The 24,707-nt window shown below is 54.0% G+C and overlaps 2 protein-coding genes across 2 annotated transcripts; one reads left to right on the top strand and one right to left on the bottom strand.

Moving 5' to 3' along the window:
- Positions 1–625: 625 nt before the first annotated feature.
- On the bottom strand, positions 626–6,876 carry TUBB1 (tubulin beta 1 class VI). The gene is made up of 4 exons (XM_019757168.3): positions 6,661–6,876; positions 4,292–4,400; positions 3,737–3,847; positions 626–3,615 (listed from the first exon to the last, which is right to left on the bottom strand). Exons 1-4 carry the CDS (start codon positions 6,715–6,717, stop codon positions 2,537–2,539), a joined length of 1,356 nt encoding a protein of 451 aa, XP_019612727.3. The 5' UTR covers positions 6,718–6,876; the 3' UTR covers positions 626–2,536.
- A 9,310-nt stretch (positions 6,877–16,186) lies between these two features.
- Positions 16,187–24,706, top strand: CTSZ (cathepsin Z). The gene is made up of 6 exons (XM_019757157.3): positions 16,187–16,479; positions 16,895–17,058; positions 20,713–20,892; positions 22,631–22,781; positions 23,095–23,257; positions 24,103–24,706. Exons 1-6 carry the CDS (start codon positions 16,340–16,342, stop codon positions 24,211–24,213), a joined length of 909 nt encoding a protein of 302 aa, XP_019612716.1. The 5' UTR covers positions 16,187–16,339; the 3' UTR covers positions 24,214–24,706.
- The last annotated feature ends 1 nt before the right edge of the window (position 24,707 follows it).

Here is a 24,707-nt window from a genome sequence, read left to right on the forward strand (position 1 = left end):
AGCCAAGTAAGGAGAGAAGTCATTGCTTAGGGAAGCTGGCGGTTGTGATCATTAGAGGTGAGACAGAGACAGGGCTGTAGTGTGGCAAGGATTAAAGTAACTGAAAAACAGACGCTGCCAGCAAATATTCTTTAAGCCTCTTTTCTGTTATTAAGAAACACAAAACAAACCTGAACTGATAACTGATGGAACAAACTTTCCGCATCCAGCCCTGCTGGGTAGCTGGCAGCACTGCCCGGATTACCCGGGGACCCTGATCAGATCTACTTGTGGGTATTTCACTACCTAGTTGTGTGATTTTGTTACTGTCTTGCTCATTCCGGGTTCTCGTGTGTGAAGTGACTTTGACAAGCTCTGAAATTCTGATTCTACTGTGTCCGTCTCTGAGAGACCAATGTCACCGTAGCAACCATACCGCTAAAGGAGCAGTCTTCAGCATCAGAGGACGGATTTCTTTTGGTTTCTAGTATTGTTGTTTTTTAATCTATTTCTACCATACAAAAGAGTAGGCTGCTGAGATGCATTTTGAAATATTTTTAACTACTCAAATTAATCAGTCTGGGTGGTTAGACTCCAAGAAAAGGAATTTATTTAGTCTGAAATAAAACAATTTAGCCATTTGAAATTGAATTTCTTTGTACTTTAATGATTACTATTGAGCAAACAAAAATCTTTATAGTAATATGAAACAGCAGAAGTTTTTAAATTTAGATTTATATTCTTCCTTGCATCTATTTAATTGCCTTGTGAGATTTGAGAAGGAAAGTGCTAGAGAAAGCATGTGTTTCAACTCTTACATAACCACAGGTTGTAGGTCTTTTGAGCATCTAAGGCAGTTACGAACTTCAAACTAGGAGTAGATAGTTGCAGTTTCTTATTAAATCTGCTTTTGTTTTCAGTGATCTTGAGCAAGTAGAAAGTGTTTAAAAACTTTTTTTTTAACTTGGTAAATAGAAGGCTTGCTGTGATACTAGGAGCAAGACAATTTTCTCTTGCTACATATTTTAGTTACTTCCTCATGAGGCATTTGTGAAAAGAGTGAAGTTTCTCAGAATGAGCTACTGTCGTCCTCCCTCCTCCTGCTGCCTGATAATTGCAGATGACAAAGCAGGTCGGGAGAGTTCTGCAGTGAGGGTCGAAGCATCTTGCCTTTGCAGGCTATCCATGGATCAAGTAGTACACAGCTCACTGGTAATTGTAGAAGGCCATTAAAACCCTTATGGTACAGGAAGGGACGGCAGTGCTATATGTCAGAAATAGGTAAACTGTAATTAAGAAGTTATGGATGATTTGATTACACTCTTGTGTATTTGGTCCTGTTGTAATGTGAGCAGATTAAAATCGTGTAATGGTTAAAGCTGTGTCATCATGCAAACATTTATGGCAACTTCTGCAAATTAATTTGAACTGTGAAAGTTCCTTAATGAGATGATGTCCTCCGTAACCGAGAAGGACACTGCAGCCGTCGCTGCTTAATTTTTAGATTTGAATGGTTGCCGAGCATACGCTGCCCTTTTAAAGAGCCGAGGCTCCAGTGCAGTCTCACAAGGCGATCTCAATGGAAGGGAAGAGGGCATTTCGAAAACAGCCTTTACAAGGAAAACCAAAGATGATTCATGAACTCCCAGAGTCTAACGCTAATAAGAAACTTAAAGTATATAACTATGTTGGTTAAAAGCCAGGTATTCAGAAATGAAGATGGGGCACGATTGGAGTTCCTGAGTTTTGCTTGTCTTTGGAGGCTTTTATTTTTCGGCCGGGTGTTTTTGTGAAGAGGACCGTACTTCCTTCCCTTTTACCCTTTTCAGTTGGCACGTTGAACTGTGCACGGGTCTACAGTTTACTTGTGGACGCTGACTCACTGACCTGGGCGGTGATGCTCCCCATCTGGCAGTTAGGTACCTGGAGGCCGGCAAGTACTACAAGGTGGGGTGCTGGGCAGAGTCCTCACAGCCCTAGGATGCCCAGCGTGAGTCTGCGGTGCCTCTCAGTGCTGCTAAAGAGTTAACAAGTTGGGGCAGCCGGTTAGCTCAGTTGGTTAGAGCGTGGAACTAATAACACAAAGGTTGCCACTTTGATTCCCCACATGGGGCACTGTGAGTTGAGCCCTCCTTGAAAAAAAAAAAAGCTAACAAGTTAGTGTCAATTGCAGTGGTTCCCTGCACAGCCACATGTGTCATCCCGAGGCCTGGCACGTGCTGTGGCCTACAGGAAATAGCCAGTAAACACTTGTAAACAAAGGGGATGCTTTATGATAAATGCAGTCTGCTATGAAAAGAGTTCCTACAGTATGTGCTGAATATCAAACCATGCGTGTTGGGTGCCAGCAGAAGACCCCCATGCCTGCCAGCCACGTGCCCAGCCCCCGCCCCGCCCGCAGTCCAGCGTCAAAGCTAATGCCGGAGTGGCTGTGGATAGTTCACGGTGGTGCCCAGTGGGCCGGCTTGGCACTGCGGCTGGAAACACTCGTGTGCAGAGGAGCTCTTGTGTAAGGGCCTACGCCCTGCAGCTGACACTCACACGGCCTCTCTCCTGGCTAGAGTTCCTTATTTTCTGCTTCCGTTTCTGCCTCCTCCGCGACCTCTTCATTTTCCTCTAGAACTGCTCTGGCATCTTGGAATTGCTGGTACTCGGACACCAAATCATGGATGTTGCTCTCGGCTTCGGCAAACTCGTTGATGTCCATGCCCTCCCCGGTGTACCAGTGCACGAAGGCCTTCCTCTTGAACATGGCGGAGAACTGCTCGGACACCCTGGTGAACAGCTCCTGGATGGCCGTGTTGTTGCCGATGAAGGTGGCGGCCATGTTCAGGCCGCGGGGCGGGATGTCGCACACGGCCACCTTGACGTTGTTGGGGATCCAGTCCACAAAGCAGCTGCTGTTCCTGGTCTGCACGGTGAGCAGCTGGTCGTCCACTTCCCGGGTGGACATCTTCCCCCGGAAGATGCAGGCCACCGTCAGGTAGCGGCCGCGCCGGGGGTCGCAGGCGGCCATGGTGTTGCGGGCGTCGAACATCTGCTGGGTGAGCTCGGCCACCGACAGGGCGCGGTACTGCTGGCTGCCCTGCGCCGTGAGCGGGGCGAAGCCGGGCATGAAGAAGTGCAGGCGCGGGAAGGGCACCATGTTCACGGCCAGCTTGCGCAGGTCGGCGTTCAGCTGGCCCGGGAAGCGCAGCGACGTGGTGACGCCGCTCATGGTCAGCGACACCAGGTGGTTGAGGTCGCCGTAGGTGGGCGTGGTCAGCTTGAGGGTGCGGAAGCAGATGTCGTACAGCGCCTCGTTGTCGATGCAGAAGCAGGCGTCGGAGTTGGCGATGAGCTGGTGGAGGGACAGCACGGCGTTGTACGGCTCCACCACGGTGTCCGACACCTTGGGCGACGGCATGACGCTGAAGGAGTTCAGGATCCGGTCGGGGTACTCCTCGCGGATCTTGCCCATGAGCAGCGTGCCCATGCCCGAGCCCGTGCCCCCGCCCAGCGAGTGGACCACCTGGAAGCCCTGCAGGCAGTCGCAGGCCTCGCTCTCGCCCCGCACCACGTCCAGGACGCTCTCCAAGAGCTCCGCGCCCTCCGTGTAATGGCCCTTCGCCCAGTTGTTGCCGGCCCCCGAGTTACCTGTGGCAGACAGGAGTCATGGTCACCTTACCCAGACAGGAGGGAAGCGGGGTGGCAGGAGAAGGGCACCACCAGGAGGCATGCTTATCGCATCCTGGTGGAACCTTCCAGAAAAACTTACCGTGGACAAAATTGTCCGGTTGAAAGAGGGTTCCCAGTTTGCTAGATCGGATGCTATCCATCGTCCCAGGTTCCAGGTCCACCAAGACAGCCCGGGGCACGTATTTCTTATCTGTGTTGAAAAACAGGAAGTCAGCAAACTGTTGTTTTTCTGAAAGTTAATGTTTCATCAAAATAGAACCTTAGGACACTGGCCAAAAAATAAGGTATTCTAGAAGGTGTCTTTGATAGGTAGAGATTGGAATCATCTCCTTGACCCCAGTAACAATCACAGAAATGGATACAATACCTTACAAATTCTCTTTCTAGCATGGTTTTGTTGTATTGCCCATGACAGATTCTGTTCCTATTGGAAGTCATTCTGGTTTTCATTTTAAAACCAAAAAGGAAGGTTGGTGTCTTATCTGCATGTGTTAGACATGTGCCCCCATTTAGTGACTTCTTTGAACAGAGTTTGAGGACTTGACACTCAGCATTCCCATGTGACATCTCGTGGGCCCTGCTCTCTGTGCCCCCCAGGATTGGTGACCACTGCTACCAGAGCACAGCATCCTACCGTGGGCCTCGTTGTAATACACGTTGATTCTCTCCAGCTGCAGGGCAGAGTCTCCGCCGTAGCTCCCAGCTGAGTCGATCCCATGCTCCTCTCCAATCACCTCCCAGAACTGAAAACAGAAGGAGGGAGGTCGGGGGTTGGGGGGTGAACCCCTGGAAAGGCCATGTTGGCTCTAGCAAGCCAGCAGAGTGAGCAGGAAGATGGGGAGGTGAGCCGGGGCCTGCTTCCCTGGGTCTGCCTGACCGTCCCGTCCCCGAGACCCTTTCTGGTCCTTTTCATAGATGCCCTCTCCATGACGTAATTCATTCTGTGCTTCTACGAAACGCAAATTGAGGACTGCATTTTACAGCCACCTGAACTCCTTAAATGAAATGTCAACACAAACTATTCAACTGGATTTTGCTCCTGTTAAATTCAGGCCATTGTATACATTAAAGCTGTTTTAGGATTTCCCATCAGACAATGTATCTCTTAATTTCACCTTATAGTGCTTCAAGCTGGTATAGTCTAGATCCCATGAAATGAAAGGAGACTGAACGCTTATCTGATTTCACAATAATATCTCGTTTCACTTTGGAGATATGTTTTCATGAAGTTTCCCAAAAGGCCCATAACTAGGACGTCTATGCACACTTGAAGCAGTGTGCGTTTTTGGTGATCAGATGGGCTCACGATTCAAATCATACATAGCTTGTTCTCTCTGACTTTCAATCACATATCCAGTATTTATTAATACAGATACATGCCAAGCTCTTGGAATGGAAACAGTTACTGACATGACGTGTTTGTTGCCCTAGAGAAGCACATAGCACAGTGCAATGAAAATATTTATGTCCAGGTCCCCAGGGCCATGTTCCCAGCCACATCTTGTAAATGCTGGCCCTGCTTTGGCCATGGTCTTATTAACAGGACTATTTTGTAGTAAATTGCCAGCACTGTTCAGGGTTTTATGGCAACCCAAATTAAATGTGATTTAGAGTTCCTAGGGCCCCAAACAATAAGTAGTGGCCGGGGCGCTAACCACTGAGCAACGCCATTCTGGAGTAAGAGCCGAGACCCTATCTGGACCCTGCACTCCCTCTTGCGGTTATCTCTCCATATTATCTTCCAACTGCAGAGCAGCGGGCGCTCGAGCCTCCCACTTCTCTCTGTGCTAGTTTTGAGCGTCTTATCACTGTGACACGGAAGGATGACTACTTCTTTTCAAGCAGTAATATTCCTTGCCTCAGGTTTGAAGCACTTGCATTAAAAGACTAGTTTTTGCATAGCTGCATTAATCACAATAACCAAAACTCGGAAACAATCCAAGTATCCATTGACGGATTAGTGGATAAATAAAATGTGACATATACACTGGAATATTATTCAGCCTTAAAACAGGAAGAAAGTACTAACACTACAACATGGGTGAACCTTGAAAACATGCTAAGTGAAATAAGCCAGTCGAAAAGGACAAATACTCCATGATTCCACTTATAGAAGGTCCCCAGAGTAGACGAATCCCTATAGACAGAAAGGAAATAATAGTTGCCAGGGGTTGGGGGAGGGGAAATGGGGAGTTGGTGTTTAATGGGGAGAGAATTTCAGGTTTGCAAGATACACTGAATGATACACTTTAAAATGGTTCAGATGGTAAAATTTATGCTGTTTTATCATAATTTTTTTTAATTAAAAACAGTTTTAATACAATTCATACTTGTAAAAGTAATTTCAAAATAGCAGAACAATCAGATAGCTGTCACACTCTACAATTGGTTATCTTAAAATTAGGGTTGGAGACCTTGGGCTCTGCCATTGGTTTTCTTAGTGTTAGCCAACTGAATCATGTCCTTTGTAGAAGAATTTAAGGGGGGAGGAAAAAAACGCACTTACACTCCCGGGAAAAGGGGGTGTATTTAAATTCTCTCTGCTACTGTACACAAAATTTTTAGGTTTACCTCTACTTTTCTATTATATTAAATGAACAGTAGTTGATCTTTTTTAACTTCATAACAAACTATGGGAGAGGAGGGAAAGATATCTTAGTGACATGGTGTAAAAAATTTCCCAACAAACTTTGGAAAATTGTTTTGAAACAAATTACTGTTTTTAAATATGAAAAGTTCATCGCTTAATGTGATAAAAGTGGTTGACGTGTATTATACACATGTAAAAGTCGACATAATTAACATGAATTAAATCAACCCTCTAAGCCTTTACTATGTCCTCTGTCTCTTTAATTAAAGGCATTGTTTAATAAATCAAATATTGAGCACACATATGCACTGGGCGAGGCTTATTGTCTCCCCTGCTAACTCGGGGGTATTTTCTTAATCGGCTATTCCTATGGACCGTGGTACAGCAAGAACTAGCAATCGAACTTTCCTTACCTTGTATCCGATCTGGTTACCGCACTGGCCAACCTGAATGTGTACAATTTCACGCATCCTTGCTCTCCGCCCAACTATAAGATCTTCACGGAATCCTCAGACTCTGGGAGAGCTGCTCTTCACTGGTGTGAGCCCAACACGACTCTGGTCATTCAGTGATGGGACCAGCTGACCCAGCTACCCTCCCAGAGTGACCCAAGGGTGTGTCCAGCCCAGAGGCCAGCCCTCAGCCTTCTCCACTCTCCGCCTGTCATCCTGGTGAAGGGGGTGTTTTTCCCTCTCCCAACAAAGAATATTGCCCAGTCATTTCCCCGAGTTTAAGACCAAAGGCTGCCTTTGTGCAGTGCCTGGAGGTCCTGTACCAGGTGTGGGCCTGCTGTGGTGGACTCTGGGCTTCCAGCTGGTGAGGCGTGCGGTGTGAATACTGAGCTGAGGCCCCTGGCTCACTGAGGTGATGGGGACCACCGCCAGAGCGCCCCTGTCCAAGCCAGTTGTATTATTAAAAACCCTTTTGTCTGAACCCATCACTTGGCAGATGAGACCATGCGTGATGTCCCAAAACATGAAGTGGCTTCACCACAGTCACACAACCATGCTCGCTCAAGAACCTTGCATGGCCCCCATTGTCTTCAGCCGTGTTTCCTAAGGAGTCTGAAAGCCACTGGCGGCACTGGGCGACTTTGAAGGGAACATGGGTAGACAGTTTTTATGTTGTATACCTTAATGTGGATAGAAAAAAATAGCTAGTATTTGTAATAGTAAAATAATAAGAAAAGTTTCCTTTTTGAACTTGGCCAAAGTTGCAAAGGTGATATGTGATTGTCAGGAGTTTGGGAAACCATAATTGCAAGACAAATCTAAGCTCCATGGCTCACCATCAAGGCCTTTCCCAACCTGGCCCCAGACCCTTCCCCACCCCTTTCCCAGACTTTGGGCCTCACCAAGCCAGTGCTAGCGAGGACAGGAAGACGTTTCCACGTGGGACTCCTGTGTTTCCCCAAAAAAAGACCTAGCCAGACTATCAACTCTAATGCGTCTTCTGGAGCACAAATTAATATAAGACCCAGTATTATATTATATTATATTATATTATATTATATTATATTATATTATATTATACCGGTATTATATAAGACCTGGTCTTCTATTAAAATAAGACCGGGTCTTATGTTAATTTTTGCTCCAAAAGATGCATTAGAGCTAATGATCCAGCTAGGTCTTCTTTTCAGGGAAATATGCTGTCATGTCCGTGACCTATAGCTGTGCTTTCCCTTCCTGCATGTTGGCACGAGCTCACTTTCCCCTCCCTCACATTTCCCACTCCTCTGCCACCTGCTCTGTCACTGCCCTGCAGCCTTCTGCCCAGGCCTGGGCCTGGCCGGCCGTCTCCTTGGCCCCTCGCCTGGTTTCGTGCACTGCTGCCCCGCTTTGTCCCGATGTCCAGGGTTATTGCTTGCCATCGATTTCCTTTACCGGGGTTTCTCCGAGAGCCGTACAGACTCCCAACAGCGTTTCCCTGACACCCACCCGCAGCCCAGCTGCCCAGCAGAGAGCTCCAGAGGTGCAGGCCCAGAGCAGGCAGAGCCACATCCCAATCCTGGAGCCCCCGGCACCTGGACAACCACAGCTGGCAAGTGCCTGCTTCTCGAGGCCTCTCTCCAGAGTTTGCCAGACACCCCAAGGTGGGCCCCCACTCACTGAGCATCTACCAACAGGGCCCTGCCCCATGCGGGGCATGCACTGGGAGTTGGGGACTCAGGAATGCAGGAGACAGGTGTTGGGCAGCCCTTGAGCTCACAGAGCTCTCCTGATTTAGGAAGAAACCATCGCCCAGGATGTGGATCCAAAGGCAAGACTGAACTGGACTCAGACTCGGAGCCCCTGGGCCCTCCCTCCCCTGCCTCGGACCCGCTGGGTAACGTAGGCTGAGGGGTCGGCCCTGCCCCCTCCCAAGCCCCATCCTGATGGTCAACCCTGTGCACTTCCTACCGGCCAGGGGAGGCCCGAGACGTGAGGTCAGATACGGGCAGGACAGCGACTAGCAATGGACTTCCTGGGGGGATAGACTCCCCTTGCTCCCAAAGGAGATCATCCCCACAGTGAAAGCACCTGGGCTGAGCACTGCAGGGCACACCCAGAGGTGGGGGCGGATTCTGTCCCTCGGGAGCCAGCTCCAGGATGGCTCCCGTGCTGTCCAGTGACCTCCCGTGCTGTCCCGTGCTTCTCTGAGTTGGGAATTTGTTTCTATTCAAATATGAATCCCCGCGCCCTTCACCCGTGCTTCTGATTCCAACCCTGCCACCCCCACAGGTAAAGAGAAGAAGGTGTAAATTCAAGAAGAAGAAATTTGCAGGTGCCTAGCAGTCTTTTTCGCAAATTAAAAAACACACACAGAATAAACCTTTCAGCTTCCAGAGACGTCGCCCTATCCTGCTTCCCTCAGTGCCTCCCTTGAGCAAGCCTTCCCCCCTTTCCTCGTCCCTCTGTCCTCCCCGCATCTGCCCTCCCCACCCTGCTCATCAAACTCCTAAAAGTTCCAGGGCAGCTCTACTGCACCCCTCCTGGAGTGTCTGTGACCAGCCCCAGGGCAGGGTCAGAGCCCCCCCTGCCTCCTGTGGCCCCAGCACTTTACCACATGCCCACGTGTTTGCTAATTACTTACAGACATGCCTTATCTCCCCACCAGCCTGGCAGCTGCCACTGCCATTTCAGCATTGAGGTCCCTAAGTGCCTGATGGGCAACCAGGCCTCAGTAAATGTTTGTGGAGCGCACACTGACAGCTGGGCAAGTTTGAGTGGCCATGCTCAGGATGGCAGGTTTTCTTAAAGCCAATAATGCACTGATTCACGAATATGTCCTCGTGGGGCTGGTGCCCAGGACTTTTTCCTCCGTCCCCTAAGAGGTGGTCTAGGCTGAAAGTATAAACTGTTCCAAGAAACCTGGATGTCAGGAGTGGCTTGTAGAGGGAGTAACCGGGAAGCAGTGGCTGCTGGAGGGGCTGAAAGGGGCCGTGTTGGCCACGGGGCCGGCCAGAGGGGCGTTTTTTATCTTCCTGTGTTCATTCTTCGCCGTATGAGCAGGGTCCAGTGTGTTGGGTCCCCCCACCCCTCCGCCCTGGGACACATTCCTCTTGGTCATCTCCGTTTGCTCACGGAGGAAAAGGCTAGATTTCCAGATGAGCGCTTAAAAGGTTTTTCTGTTAATGGGGCAGTTGGCAAAACGGAGGGAAAGAGGAACCCTGTTTGCCTTGATTCCCAGCTCCGCGGGCAGTATTTACTCAGTCTGGGCACTGTGCTGAGCTCTGGACGCTGCTGGGGGCAAGGGCAGATGCTGGGCAGTGAGCCTGCGGTCCCCGGGCCAGGCCGGCGGCATGGGACCCACCTCCTGCCTAAACCTGAATTTGCTCAGCTGTGAGACAGGATAAACGGTTGGTCCCAAGCTTGCTGTGGGGACTAGCGTGCCTTTGCAAGCAGTGTTTCTCGGGTCTGCTTCTCAGGATGGAAAAAGCTGTGGCTCACTGTGTAGACGGCACCATTCAACCCTAGCTATTGAGCACCTACCGTGTGTCAGGCTTGAGCTAGTTGTGGGCGCAGTGGGCTAGCTGTCTGAATTTAAAGTTCCTAGGTCTGAAAAGCAGTCTGCTCTGTTCCATGCCTTTGTCCTGATTGATGAAGGTAGCTGTTCCCCGAGGAACGAGCTGTCCTCTGACTGCCATTTAGTAAAAGCCAGGGAAGTGGTGAATATACAGAGCCTTTGTCAGACCAGGGGTAGCGGTCCCTTCCCCAGGACACAGCCAAACAGTCCCCCTTGAGCAGCAGGTGTTTCCCAAAGTCTATTCTCTTGCCAGGCTGAAGGTGACCCTCTCCCTCCAGCCCTGAACTGTTGCAAGTGATTAAAAGTGGCCATCTGCGATGAATGACAAAGTCTTTTCCCCCCTTCCCCCACACAAGGGCTGGCCAAAGTGTGTTAGCAGTGACTGCGCTGGAGCGCAGAGGTTCGGGGAGCGATGCCCCAGAGGGCAGAGGGCAGAAGCGTGCCTGAACACGCCTGGCAGGGAACACGTGTGTGAGGATGCCCACTGCCGGAAGACATCGATGATTAAATACCACCGGCCAGCCAGGAGCTGAAACACCCTCTCCTCTGACACAGTCACAGTCCACGAGGACATGCGGTGGTAGCAAGCCTTTGTCTGGATGACACTTGGATCTATTATGGGAACAGAAGTTAGATGATAAGAAAAACCAAGTGTCACCCAGAAACCCCACATCGGCCGCTTCCACACTTCCCCTGGGAGCTGTGTCCCCAAGTGGTCAGATGGAGCCCCCCTGCCCCCCCCCCCGCTCCATTTGACAAATGAAATGTAATTAGGAGAAAAACAGAGGACTCAGAGAATTCATTGATTTCATCCGCCCCGATGTTCCACTCTGAATACATTGAAGTTCCTTGAATAACTCATAGAAGATTGTTGAATTATAGTGTTTGCTTGTGATTCAGAAGCAGAAATTTTTCCAAATGTCTTAGCAAGAAAATGACATCTGAGGGGCCATTATAAGTGAGTCAGCAGGTGTGGGCAGCTCATCAGATGAACTGAGTTCCACTTTCTTGCCCTCTGCTTCGATGTGTGTTCTCTTAATGTAAAAGAAAGTTCTGGGAAGAAGAATAAGTAATTGTAAGAGAAAAGGAACTGGGAGAATGTCTCCGTGTTTCCTTACGCCAGGCTGCCAGGCTTCATGGAGGAGCCTCAGACTTTCTCCCCCGGCCCAAGCGTGGTATCGTACCCACACCACGCTGGCCTTGATGGGCTGCCGTCCCTCCCTTTCCAGCCTCCGAGCCCAGATGTGGAAATGCTGTGCCATCCCTTCCGGTACACCTAGGATCGGAGTCCTGGGCTGTGGCACCTCTGCTGTGCAGGAGGAAACACGCACCCCCCTGAACCGCTGTGAACCTCCCCCAGCCTCTCCATCACCCAAGGTGGGCAGCTCCTGAGAAGCCGCGTCCTGCCGCAACAACATAGATAAGCATAATAGGGCCAGGCCCCTGGAGCTGAAATCAAACAAAAGTAGACACTTCTTCTAGCCCAGTGTTTGTCCAAGAAATCTCTATTGTACGCATCTCAGAAATCCATCCGTTTGCACACAAATATTGGCTGAGTGCTCTGCTCTTTGGGGGGCTCGCGGGACCTCGGGGAAGTGGGGGGACATGGGCCCTGTACTCACTTCGGGGACACAGAGACACAGCAGTACTTTTCCCTTTCCACTGGCCGTTACCAAGTTCTCTGCCACCTCATTCAACCGCCTTGGAGCTGGGTGATGATGGTTCTCTCCATTTTGCGGAGTAAGCAGAGGCTCGGAGAGGAAATCAGCATGATCAAGGTTAACACGGCAGAACCAGGCACCGGCCACAGGTCCTCGGACCCCTACATCGTGGGGTGCAGCTCGAGGCTTCGGAAGGCAGGCCAGCGAGATGCCTCCAGCTGGGCACCCGAGAAGCCTGAACAGCTATTTTCACCTTCCTCCTCACCACTGGCCCGTGCCTGGGTCCTGACAGCCCTGCCGCCCAGGTAGGTGGCCCCTTGTGTCTGCTGCCGCAATCTCTCCAGCAGCACCCTAACCCGTCACCACCAGCGCTCCCATCTGCAACGACAATAGCTTCTGACTGCCACTCTCGCCTCCTTCCATTTCATCCTCCGCGGCCACCAGAGGGATCTTAACAAACATAAATCAGATCTCGCCTGCCGCCCTTCAGGAAACTAGCTGCCACTAGGGTGAAACCACCCCTCTTACCACAGCCGGTGTGTGGTTGAGATCCTTGCTGGGAAAACACTAGTGAGAGGAGTGGGAAGAGAGCCGAAGAGGACAGAGGTGCAGGCCTACCCTGAAGATGGAGACAAGGAAAAGAGGCGGGCGGGAATGAGGCAGGAGTCCAGCCTTGATGGCAGAGCCAGCAGCGGTGCTCCCTGCAGCCCGGAGGTCTGAGAGGTGCGTTCAGGGCCACCTTCAAGCTCTCCAGGGACCGCACCCTGCCTACCTCTCGCCAGCCTCTCTGCTGCCACTCTCCCCAGCGGCTCCTTCCAGCTGATCATACCCACCAAGCGTGCTTGCATTTCAAGGACTTTACGTACTCTTCCTTCTGCTTAAGAAATCCAGCATTTTCCATGGCTCTGTCCTCATCATTTAATTCCAACTCACTGGAGAGCTAAGAGAAGTGTCCAGGCCGAACTCCCCAGAGCCCCTGCCGGTCTCTAAACCCTGCTCCCCTCCACTCAACTGATCCATCTCCAAGCCCTTTTCTACTTTCAGAGTCTGTTCCTTTATCTACATGCCCCTCACCAAGGTGTAAGCTCCCTGCAGGCAGGGACTTCCCACTGCTGTACCCCAGGGATGGGACACTAGTTTGGCACATACTAGGTGCTCGACACATGTCTGCTGACGGCCCGACTGTAGAGAGCCGACCGAGTTGACCAGGTGAATGACCAAGGCCACTGAAAGAGTTCATGGGCCAGCTCCCAGGTAGGCCATGTGTGACGTGCCGGGCCATGGCTGGCACGTTCTGAAGGCGCGGCTGATGGGCCACCGTCACCAATGTGACCCCAGGGAGCCATTTTCCCTCCCATGCAAGTGTGTGCAGCCAGGAAAGGGTGTGGTGACGATGGCGCCTGGGGACAGCAGCCGGGTTGACAGCGCCCCTGACCCGCCCCAACGCAGGCCTTTGCTGTGAAGGCCTCTGGGAGTCAGCTGGAGCATCCGACCCAGTGGGCATGTGGTCCTGCTAGAGGAGCCCCTACAGCTGGCAAGGAAGCCAGACTTGCCTCCCGAGCACTGTCAGCATCCATCAAAACAAATGCCGGTTTCCAGGATGTGGCTAAACTCAGGAATGTGGGATAATAGGAAATGTCTGCAGCTTGCCGGTGGGAGCCAGACAACATGGCATGAAGGAACGGGAGAAGAGGACTTTGAGGCAATTCCACAGTAAACAAAAACTCAACCTGTATTTTCTCCTCCAGGTTGGGCGAGTGGGCCAGCCCTGGCCTCACTAAGTTATATGTGCTCTTTATCGAGACGAAGGGGAAATCAACCTCATTTTAAAGAGTGAGTAGGTTTTTGTGTCATGGCCTTGGGTCGTGTATGTGCCAGGAGACCTTATGGGGGGGAGGGGTGGCTAAATTCAAACCTGCTACCCACAAACCTTATGCTAAGTACAGGTCTCTTGACCTCTCTGGAACCTCAGTCGTCCCACCTGTAAAATGGGGCGATAACATCACCTCACTGGGTTTTGCCAACATCAAATGAAGGCAGATGTTTCCCAGACTGGAGACTATTCTACAATGTCATTGTCTCTCCTTACAAGCACCACTGGGGAGCAGGTACGACTCGGTTACATCCAGGAAGAAAATCCCAGGGCATAAAGCAGGTCGGCTTCCAGGAAGAGGACTTCACTCTGAGTCTCAAGTACTTATGAGATGTAACCCAGATGGGCCTGTGGGGGCACACACAGCCGAGGAGAGCGCTGCTAGCGCCAAGCTCAGGCAAGGAGGCCTCAGAGGGCAGCCAGCCGAGGGGCCCTGTCCCACTCCTCCTCCATTCCAGGCCACAGGAGCTGAGTCACAAATGTCCTCACAGGCACCAAGGGACAGTTCCCAGGTTTGCAAAGTCCCGGCCGGAAGCTACCACTCAGGTGCATTGGTTTTGAAGAGAGAAGGGTGGGCGGGGCGGCCCGTCCAGCAGGTTCCTTGGTGTGTTCTTCCTCTTCCTCTGCTGCAGCTGCCTTTTAGGTTAATCTGTGTGCCCTCCGGAGAGCTCCTGGGGCCAAACGCCCTTTGCTAATAGCAGTGCACCCACCTGCATTGCTCTGTGTTCTGTGGCCAAAATTTGGGCTGGGTTGGTTGGTGCCTGCCCCGCCTGTCAGAGTGGTCAGCCAGGGGGACATGCATCCATCCACTGACCACAGCCACGTCCAGTTGTGAAGGAAGGACCCTGGGTCTGCTTGGCTTCGTGTGTTTGACCCATCAGGGGCTGAAGAGACAGAGTGTGTCATATCAGTCCTCACTTGTTTCTTGCCTTGAAAATTGTGGTTTCAAATGTCTAGCCTCCTCCTGCCTGATTTTCCCCTCACCTTGAGTTTGAGTTGCTTCTATGTCGGGGAAAGCCCAGGGCCACACAACTTGTCAACTCCAGATGTCCTATCCATTAGCAGCCTGAAAGTGTCACCATCCCTCCCTCCACTACCCTGCAGTCCACAGGGTTGAATGACCTTCCCACGCCCTCCCTCACCCTTGCCCAAGACCCTGGCCTCTGGAGGCCAGGTGAGCAGGCAGGCCTGTGTGGCCTGCAGCAAATGAACTGTGCAGCCCAGCCTTACACGGAGCAAGGGGCCCTCTGAGCACGGGGCCCTGTGTGACTGCAGGTCACCTGACGAACTGACTGGCGCCGAGGGTTACCGGCAGCTGACTTTCCAAGAAGACAAAAGGCACTTCCAAGGATGGAGCCCGTGACTGCACTTTTCCTCAGTGATAGCTGTTCAGGAACAAGAACTAAACTTCCGGCTGATAAAGCCCTGCCCTGGGCCGCAGAGGCCTCGCCTGCTCTGACAGGTGTCCTGGCCCTGCAGGGATCCCTTGGTCATCTCAGCACTTCCCAAGGTGGCCACAGAACTTGCTGCAAGTCAAGGAGGCAGTCATTTTGATTTCTGATTGCCAGCTGGGCACAGGCTGAGGCGAGTACCCTTTCATGGTAGTAAGGGGAAGAGCAGGGCAAGCTCCCGCCTGGGGGGCCCCACAACAAAATGCCTGGACCCTGTGCTTACAAGACGAGGAAGCCTGTTGTGTCTCGTGAGGAGCAGAAGGGAGGGAAGGAATCTTCAGTTATGAAATGAGGCCGGCGGTCCCACTTCTGCTTTTGGTTCCCAATTTGACTCTGAAGAATTTTGTTAGCAGGAAACCTTTTCAAGCATCTTTGGAAAGCAGAACCAACGATTTCTTTGCCAAGTGAAGTTTTCTTTGGGGGCATTTGCGGCCTTCCTCCTCCGTGAAGGGTGAACCTCTCTCCAGAGGGCCGGGGCCCTTGGGAAGCAGGGTTCAGAGAAATCAGGCCAGGGCCTGATTTCTGTGGGGACAGTGGCTTCCTTCCAGGACTTGGGGAGACCCCTGTCCCATGGGGGGGGTGCGGCCTGGGCCCAGGTCGTATGTGGGGACAGACAGCACGGCACAGGGCCCAGGATCCCAAGAATCAAAGGCTGGGGAGCCATTCAGACCCTGCAGTTCCCACGCCAGGCCCCCCGGACCCTCCAAGGTCTGACAACGACGTGCTCAGTCAAGCCACCAAGCTACGTGGCTGGTGGCCAGTGGCGGGTCAGGTTTGGGGTCTGGCGCCAAGCCAGGCTGATGACCCCGAGTCCAGGCCCCTCCCCCTGCCCCGCGGAGGAGGAGGCTCGGCCCTCAGCTAGCTCGGGGCAGGCAGTGCCCCGGCGGCCGGGGCGGGGCGGGGTCACCGGGGGCAGGAGCGGGCGCCCCGCCCCGGGGGTGTGTCCGGGCACCCGCGCCACCACCTTAAGGGCCGGGCGGGGCCGGGGCCAGAGCGCCAGGACCGGGGCACCGGCGGAGGGGCACCCAGCGCGGAATCCGGAGCGGGATTCGAATCAGGACCCGGAGCAGGATCCAGAGCGGAACTGGGCGCGGGGGCCATGGCGTCGTCCGGGCCGGCGGGGCCGCTGCTGCTGCTCGTGCTGCTGGCTGGCACCGCGCGGGCCGGCCTCCACTTCCGCCCGGGCCAGGGCTGCTACCGGCCCCTGCGCGGGGACCAGCTGTCCAATCTGGGACGCAGGTCGGCGCCGGCTTGGGGAGCTTCTCGCGTGCTGCTGCCTTTTGGGGACCCTGCCGCCTCCTTGGAGTGCCAGGAATCTAGGCGCCCTGCCTCCCTTGACCTTTGAGGGTCAAATTTAGTACCTTTGTTTTGGAGGTCACGCTTGGCTTTCACATCCAGGGGAGCCCTGGTATTTGCAAAGCTGGACAAACCCCACTTTCCTGGCATTTGGAATAGTGCTTGGGGAGGAGTAAGTTTCCTGCATTTGGGGTGCCCTGCCTCCATCATATTCTGAGAGGGCTGGGGTCTTCTGCTGTGAGATGGACTCACTCCCACTCCCTCTCATTTGGGGGAGGAGGTGGTACCGGGGACCCCTGTCTGTGCCCGTGGCCCAGCAGCCCCAGTGCTGATTCTGTGGGTGGTGGTCTCTTTCCAGGACATATCCCCGGCCTCATGAGTACCTGTCCCCATCGGATCTACCCAAGAGCTGGGACTGGCGCAACGTGAACGGGGTCAACTATGCCAGTGTCACCAGGAACCAACACATCCCTCAGTACTGCGGCTCCTGCTGGGCCCACGGCAGCACCAGTGCCATGGCGGGTAGGTGGGGGACCCGCTGCCCCCTTGACTGGGCCAGGAAGGCCTGTCCAGGCTGCTTCCTTGTCAGCACAGGAGGGCCGCAGCCCAGGGTCCCAAGGGCCTGTGATTCCGTGCCAGAGCTCAACCTGGGATGGGGAGGTGTGTGGCCCTCAGACCTGGGGGAGCTGACCTGTGCCTCCTGCTGCCCCAGACCACCAAGGCAGGCCGAAGTGGCATAAGCTGGGTCGTGTCTCCACTATGCAGGGTAGGCCCCTGGGGCCCGTCGGTGGCAGACAACACTAGGGCTGGAGCCCAGTGGCTCCCAGGTTCCTCTCCCAAAGTTTGTGAACCCGGCCATTTGGGATCAAACCAGAAATGCAAACTCCCCGAACTCCCTGCCAGTGTTTGGGATGGAAGTGAAGCTGCCTTTCAGCTACAGTTAATATTTGAGGTGAACGCCTGTCTTGCCCTTGGAACTTAAGTAAGGTTGGCCCCTTCCCTCGTCTGGGCCTTAGCCGTCGGGCCAGTGAGGAAGGAGAGGCAGCTGAGGCCCATACCACTTGGAAGGCTGTGGGGCCTGGCCTTGGGAGAGGAGGGAGAAGGGCAGACTTCACACCAGTGGGGCCTTCCTGCAGCCCAGGCCCACCTGGCAGCCTGCGAGCGGGGCTCTGGCTTCTCCAGTGGCAGCCCTGAGTTCCAGGAACCTGCAGTCACACTGGAAGTCCCTTGGAGAAGGGACTCCCATTGGGAAGCTGGCCCCTGAGGGCTGGGGTCTCCTCCCTTGCTGGGCACGCCTGCTGCAGGAGGGGTATCTGGGGGGGTCTCCCTGGTGGCCTTGCCCCATCTCCTTTTGATGACAGATGAGGAGACTCCTGAGGGTTGGAGTATAAGGGGGGCAGGTCGGCTGAAGCCCCGTTTGAAGCTACACGAGCCCTCAAGGGAGCTGGAGATGGACAGGGCCAGAGGCTGAACGACTGGGAGAGATGGATGTGGGCAGCCTCAAGGCAGAGTCAGAGCAAAGGCCAGGCAGGCCGGCAGGCGGGAATGGCGCTCTGGTTGAGGAAGTGAAAGAGGGCCTTTGTGGCAGAGCCTAAGTGTGGGGGAGGGGAGAGGGGAGAGCTGAAAAGGTCACAAGGGGCCCTGCCCCCAGGGAAGCCTCAGGACCTTAGAGAGAGAGTCATGTGCCAAGATTTGCATTGGTAAGACTACAGGACTGGGAGGGGATGGTTAGAGCTGGTCGCTTTTCAGATGGGTCAACCTGCCACAAATCTGGAGGGGAATTTCCATCCTGGGCAGAGAGAGGGTCTCTCTCTTTCTCCTCAACCCTCTAACATTTTCCCCGGTAGCAGGGCCCTTCTTCCTCTTTCACTGAGAAAATATGCGTAGAAGCCCCCAGAAGGGGATTTCCACGGGCCCTGGCCCAGCTGCCACCTAACTCAGCTGATCCTCGCCTGTCCCCAGGCGCCCAGCACCTGAGCACCTTGCCGAGGCCCCTCCTCCCTGGGCTTGGACTGGACCAGGACTGTGAGCAAGGGCTTGACCCCACCCCGCCTCCAGCCACCACCCCACTGCTGCGCTCCCTGAAGAGGTGTCTGCAGCCCATGCTTCCTCTTCTCCATCCTTGAACCCACTCCAGCCTCACTTCCACCCCCCACTCCACAGGCATCATGCTTGCCAAGGTCATCAGCAAGAGGCCGCCATGCTGGCAGGTCCAGTGGTCAGGCCTCTCCGTCCTGGGCTGTGCTTGCTCAATCCTCTTTGTAACTCTTTCCTTGACTTTCTGCATACACCCCGATCTCCTTCTTCCTCTTCGAGGCTCCTCAGCCTCCCAGCTTCACTAGTGAAGGTCTGAGTCCTTGGCTGCAACCAGACCCTTCACCCGAACTCCAGCTTGAGACCCAGCTGCCCCCTCTCCCTCTCGCTTGGACACGACTCCTCAAAGCTCATATGCTCAGATCGCAACGATTCCTCCTTCCCACCACCACCCTCAACCCTGTCAACACAAAAATATCCAAACCTGGAGAGAATTTTTCTATGAGTTTATTTGAGCCCAAACTGACAACAATTGCCGGGAGCAAGGTCCCAAATGCTGTTTTATGCATTGGGAATGAAGGAGGGGACGCGAGAAGAGTCCCTGCGGGTGGGGGAAGGGAGGCGGGGATTGCGGACAGTTAACAAGGTCTTCTGCTCTCTTGAAGGTCAGAAAAGAGGCATTTCAAAGGTGTGTTCACCTAGATGTACAAGGGCAGGGCTGGCTTAAGGCAAAGATAAACCGTCCACTAAAAAATGACATGCCTGGGGATGTCAACCCACCATGACCTGCCCCATTAGGGATTCATGGTCAGATTATCCTGTGAGGTGACTTTCCATAGAACCCACACCTCCAAACCTGGTCCTTCTCCGGTCCTCCACGGCTCACTCTGAAAACATCACCCATCCAGTCTCTCAGGCAAAAGACCTGGAGTCTCGCCTGACTCCTCCACTTCATGCCCTGGTACAATCTGGTGACAAAATCTTGTCGGTTCCGCCTTCAAACTATCTTGCAAACTCCTCTGCTTCTTAGCACCTGCACTGCTACACCCAGCCTGAACCCCACGTAAGCTAGCCTCCCTGCCCTCCGGTCACAAACAGCTAGGCCAAGCCTGTTCAAACCCAGGTCTGCTTGAAACCCTCGAAGATTTCACGCAGATAAGACACAAAATTCTTCCTTGACCTCTTCCAAGCGCCCGTGTAAGCTGCTCCTGGTCCCGTGTCTGGACCCAGTGTGCATGCCGCGGGGCTGGGCCACGGGATGGACCTTGTCACGCCAGCCCCTGCTTTCCCAGACCTGCCTCCCATGGGTGCCACCCCAGCCAGGGGCTCAGCTACCCTCTGTACCCGCTCGGAATTCTCTTCCTGTTTTCCTCAAAGCACTATATTGTCCCGTCTCCCCCACCACATGGCCTTCATGTGGCGAGAAGCTTCTGTCTGTCTGGAGGTGGGCCAGGGGCTGCAGGGAGGGAGGCAGGGCGGCCCGGAGAAGGCCAGCTGCACGCCGTACAGCGGCAGCACAGGTGAGGCTGCTGTGATTTCTGCCGTGGGGGCGGGAGCATGAGCTCACACCTGGCGGGGTATGAGGTTGCGAAATCACCTTGAGACAGTGGAAAGTGAGCTGATGGGAGCTGGGGCAGAACTGGCTGCAGGGCGGGCGCTAGCAGGTCAGTGGGCCACGGGTGGGTACAGTGGCTGCCTGCAGCTGTCCCTGGCTGCCCACGGTGAGCGTGGACCCGGCCCATGGGCAATGATTGTCACCCTGACCAGCCCTGGGCTGGCTGCTCGGAGCCCTCCCTCTGCGACCCCCTAGGCCACAGGGGCTGAGTCTCTGCCAGCCTCCCCCCGGGACCCTGTTGGCCCTCTGGCTCACTGCCTCACGCAGTGCCCCCCGGTGTCTGTTCCTGCCTCTTTCAGTTCTGCATCGGGCACTTCGGGGGCATCCAGAGCCCCACAGGACAGGCCTGGCCCTGCCCGCATGGCACTTCCAGTCGGATGGTTTGGGCAAACACATCAGTGCCTGGGAAGGGCCAGGGGAGGCCTCCAGGAGGTCTGTGGACAGTGCCCTTCAGAGAGGGGCACGCAGCCGCAGGAGCGGCCGGCAGAACAGGGTGGGTGCTGACCTTCCTGGGCACTGCCTTGCAGATCGGATCAACATCAAAAGGAAGGGGGTGTGGCCCTCCACCCTGCTGTCCGTGCAGAACGTCATCGACTGCGGTGAGGCTGGCTCCTGCGAGGGGGGCAACGACCTGCCGGTGTGGGAGTACGCCCACCGTCACGGCATCCCCGACGAGACCTGCAACAACTACCAAGCCAAGGACCAAAGTAGGAGCCCCCATCCCCTGCCCAGGGAAAGTGCCGCCTGAGCCCAGGCCAACCCTTGCTTCTCACACTGTCGGGCGCTGGGGGGAAGCTTGAACCCAGTGGGTCTGGGGGAGCAGGAAGCTGGAGCCCATAGTCCTTGTTGAGAGTAACAGGAAGGTCTGGGAAGGGGTGTCTCCAGCCCTGTGTCCCTGTGGCCAGGCCTGGCCGCGGTTCTGGGTTCTGGCATGTTGGCATCTTCGTGGTTCCATGGGCCTTTTAGGAGAGGCGCAGGTGGCCCTCATCCAGGGGAGAGTACGCTTTTCAGGAGCCGGGTGGGGAGAGCAGGCAGGCTGCCGCCCCAAACTGGAAGCAGGCAGGCCCAGCTGGAAGAATGTCCCAATGGCCTGGTTCCCGCCCCGTGACCCCAGGCCACGTGCATTCAGGTGGATCTGGGGCCGAGGGGCCACTGCATGGACCAGCAGACCAAGCTGGCCTGAAATCTGTGGAGTTGGCACATTCCTTTCAGGCTGCTCCCTTTGGAAACGAAAGGAAAGAAAATGGCCAAACCCGAAGCCCATAATTGGCAGTTTCAAGTCACCTGCCTCTGGAGCAGAGTGCTGGGACGAACTCAAAAGCCTGTTTGAGATGAGAAGGGCTGAGGGTAGGGGGAAGCCCAGGGGCTTTTCCACCCCCCTCCATCTATGGAAGGGTCAGCCCAGCCCCTGTGCCCTCGGAAGCAGCACAGCACATTCTAGGAACCATCTCACGCCCACAGGGCTCTCAGCTTGCCTCCTGGGCCATATTGCCCAGCCAGAAAGAATTCCCCCAGACTGGTTGGGTGAGTCTTGTTGAAGTGGTAAACGCAGCAGGGGTCAGAGAAGCCGGAGAGGGACGGATGGAAGGTGGGGGGGAGTGACTGCCAGGAACCAGGAATCAGGTGGTCCCTGCGGCCACGCCCTGCTCAGCTCAGCCCTGAACTGGTGTCGTCCAGCCTAGGCCAGGCCTCTCTAACCCCCCTAGCGTGACAGGGCCAGATGGAGCTCATCGGGAACGTCACTGTTTGCAATAAATAGTCTGGTCCTTGTATTAGCAAATGTGGCCCCAGAGCCAGCACTTTCCAGTTGTACTGAGCACTGGGCATTTGGTGGCCAAGGGACACATCCAAGCAACAATTTAATCCTCCAGGAGTTTATAGTCCTGGGGAGGAATCTGGGTAGATAAGAAACTGACAGTAACAGGGCAGGTGGAATAAGTGAAAAGATCGGTCGCGGGCCTGCGGTGGATGGTGTGGAGTCTCGCAGAGCTAAGGACTAAAACTTTGTTTTGTTTTAGCCTAATTCTTGGTACCACCTCAAAACAAAATAATTAGAAAATGCAATTCCCCCCCCCCCAAATGATTGGCCTATTCACTAGCCAGCAATAGAATCATAAGAGCTTACAATTGAGTTACACTCTGGTTTTAGCTCTAAGAGGACTGTGAAAGGGCCCTTCTCCAGGCCTTTAAAGGAAAAGAAAAAAAAGGCTGTCTTCTGAGGGCCTACTGTGCGCCAACCAACGTGTCTTTCCTTTTCGCCGAGGCCTGGGAGAGGGCTTTTCATAACTCCTTTGCAGCGGAAAGAACGGCATGATTAAGCAGCACCAGGTACCAGATGATGTCCGTGATTCGCTAAAGGAGACAAGCGGAGACTGGGTCTGGGGTGCGCGTGTTCGCGGGGTAACGAGGGGGTGTTCTCACGCTGCCTTTCCATGCCACCCCCAGAGTGTGACAAATTTAACCAATGTGGAACATGCACGGAATTCAAAGAGTGCAGCCCTATCCAGAACTACACCCTCTGGAAGGTGGGCGACTACGGCTCCCTCTCCGGGCGGGAGAAAATGATGGCTGAGATCTACGCCAACGGCCCCATCAGGTGAGGGGCCCTGGCTGTGGGTGTGTGGGCCGTGGTCTCCAGCCTTTTCCTCCTGGCCCACTCCCTCTCGGCTGGAGACAGCTGCACATGAGTTTTCTCTGAAGTAAAGCAGAGCTGGCCAGGGGGCCCTCAAGGTGCTTGAGTGACACACATGTGGGAGGGTCCCTGGGTTGCAGCGGGGCTGTGGGGCTGTGGGGACCGGTCACCAAGTGAGGGACGACGGCAGTGTAAGCAGTCACCTGATGTGCCGTGTGACTTGAGTTTACACCCATTTCCATCCAAGTGCTGATTCTTGAACTGCCTGCTCCCCCAGCTGCGGCATAATGGCGACCGAGAAGATGGTCGCCTACGCCGGCGGCATCTACGCCGAGTACCAGGAGAAGGCCGAAATCAACCATATCGTGTCCGTAGCTGGCTGGGGTGTCAGCGATGGAACCGAGTACTGGATCGTCCGGAATTCATGGGGTGAACCATGGGTAAGACGTTCCCACTGACCCTGCTGTCATCGACGGTTCTGTTGGCTGTGGAGCCAGGAGCATGACTGCCCTTTGGGGTCCGGTACTTGTGCTGCCGGGGCTGTCCTGTGCATCGTCGTGTTAGCAGTACCCCTGGCTCCCACCCACTAGATGCCAATAGCGCCTTCTCCCTGTCCCTCCCTCCCCCCACCCCGTGATGAAATGTCTCCAGACATTGCCACATGTCTCCTGGGGAAATCCCCCCGGGTGGGGCGGTGGGGGTGGGGAAGGAAGCACCGCCTTAGAAGTTTCGGTTTAGTTTATTCCTTTACAACCATCTCATTCTTTTTCTTGTCCGTTTTAGCTCCTAAGCAATACTGTGTAATTTTTTAAAAAATACTTTTCAGTTGGGTCAAAAATACAGGGGAGGTATACTGCCTGCCAGAATTGTAATTTCTAAGACCTAGTATGAACCATGGAGGTGGACCGAGAAATTCCATTATTATGAAATGGGGGGAAGTGATTAATGTAGAAGTGATGAAATGTCAATTTTTAAAAAATCAGATGACCACAAATACAGCTATGACTGGGAAGTGAAGTCATCTGGTCCTGAGTTACATTTTAGTTACATTAACTAGCTTTTGGCACCCAGGGCCATGTACCCCTCGTGTTACATATTGTTACATATTAACCAAGTTAAACATTTCCCGGAAGGTATTTCCAAGCAGGGGTCCCAGAAAGGGGAAGGAACAGCTGAGCAGGTGCTCTGGGGCTGAGATGAGGCGGAGAGGGGGCCGGTCTCTGTGTGGGTTGCGGGGGTCAGGAGACTGCAGGCTGAGAGCTGACACGCCCCCCACTTCTCACAGGGCGAGCGAGGCTGGATGAGGATAGTGACCAGCACCTATAAGGACGGGAAGGGTGCCGATTACAACCTCGCTATCGAGGACACCTGCACATTTGGGGACCCCATCGTTTAAGGCGATTGTCTCTGGAACAGCAGTTTAAGAAGTGTTGCCGCGAACCATGACAGAAGGGACCCTGTCCCGTGGGCACTGGGTTGGTACTGCCAGGGTTTGAAGGAGCTGGGGACAGAGAGGGAAACCAAATTGATATCTGGGCACTGGCACCTTGATGGGGCACCTGTCAAAATGCCGACCAAGGGGGTCCTGGCTGAGCGTTGCTGAGAGTCTAACGTGGGACCATGTGGACACCGTCGCAGGACGGCTCCCCTGCCCAGTGACTGCAGCAGACCACCTGCCTGTCAGAGAAGTGGCCTGCGAGGACATTAAATCCCGTGACCCCCAATGTCTTCAGCTGATGGTTTGGTATTTTCTGTCTGGCAACTGTGGTCAATAATGTGGCATTTATCACCAGTGCTTATGTCACCTTGGAATCAATGGGGGGTGGAGGGGGAAATGGCAGTTTCAAATTGCCCCAGTGATGAATAAAACACACGACTTCACACGACAAC

Source organism: Rhinolophus sinicus, chromosome 13 (assembly GCF_057876585.1).
Source record: "Rhinolophus sinicus isolate RSI-liver-muscle chromosome 13, RSI-T2T, whole genome shotgun sequence".
Classification (NCBI taxonomy): Eukaryota; Metazoa; Chordata; class Mammalia; order Chiroptera; family Rhinolophidae; genus Rhinolophus; species Rhinolophus sinicus.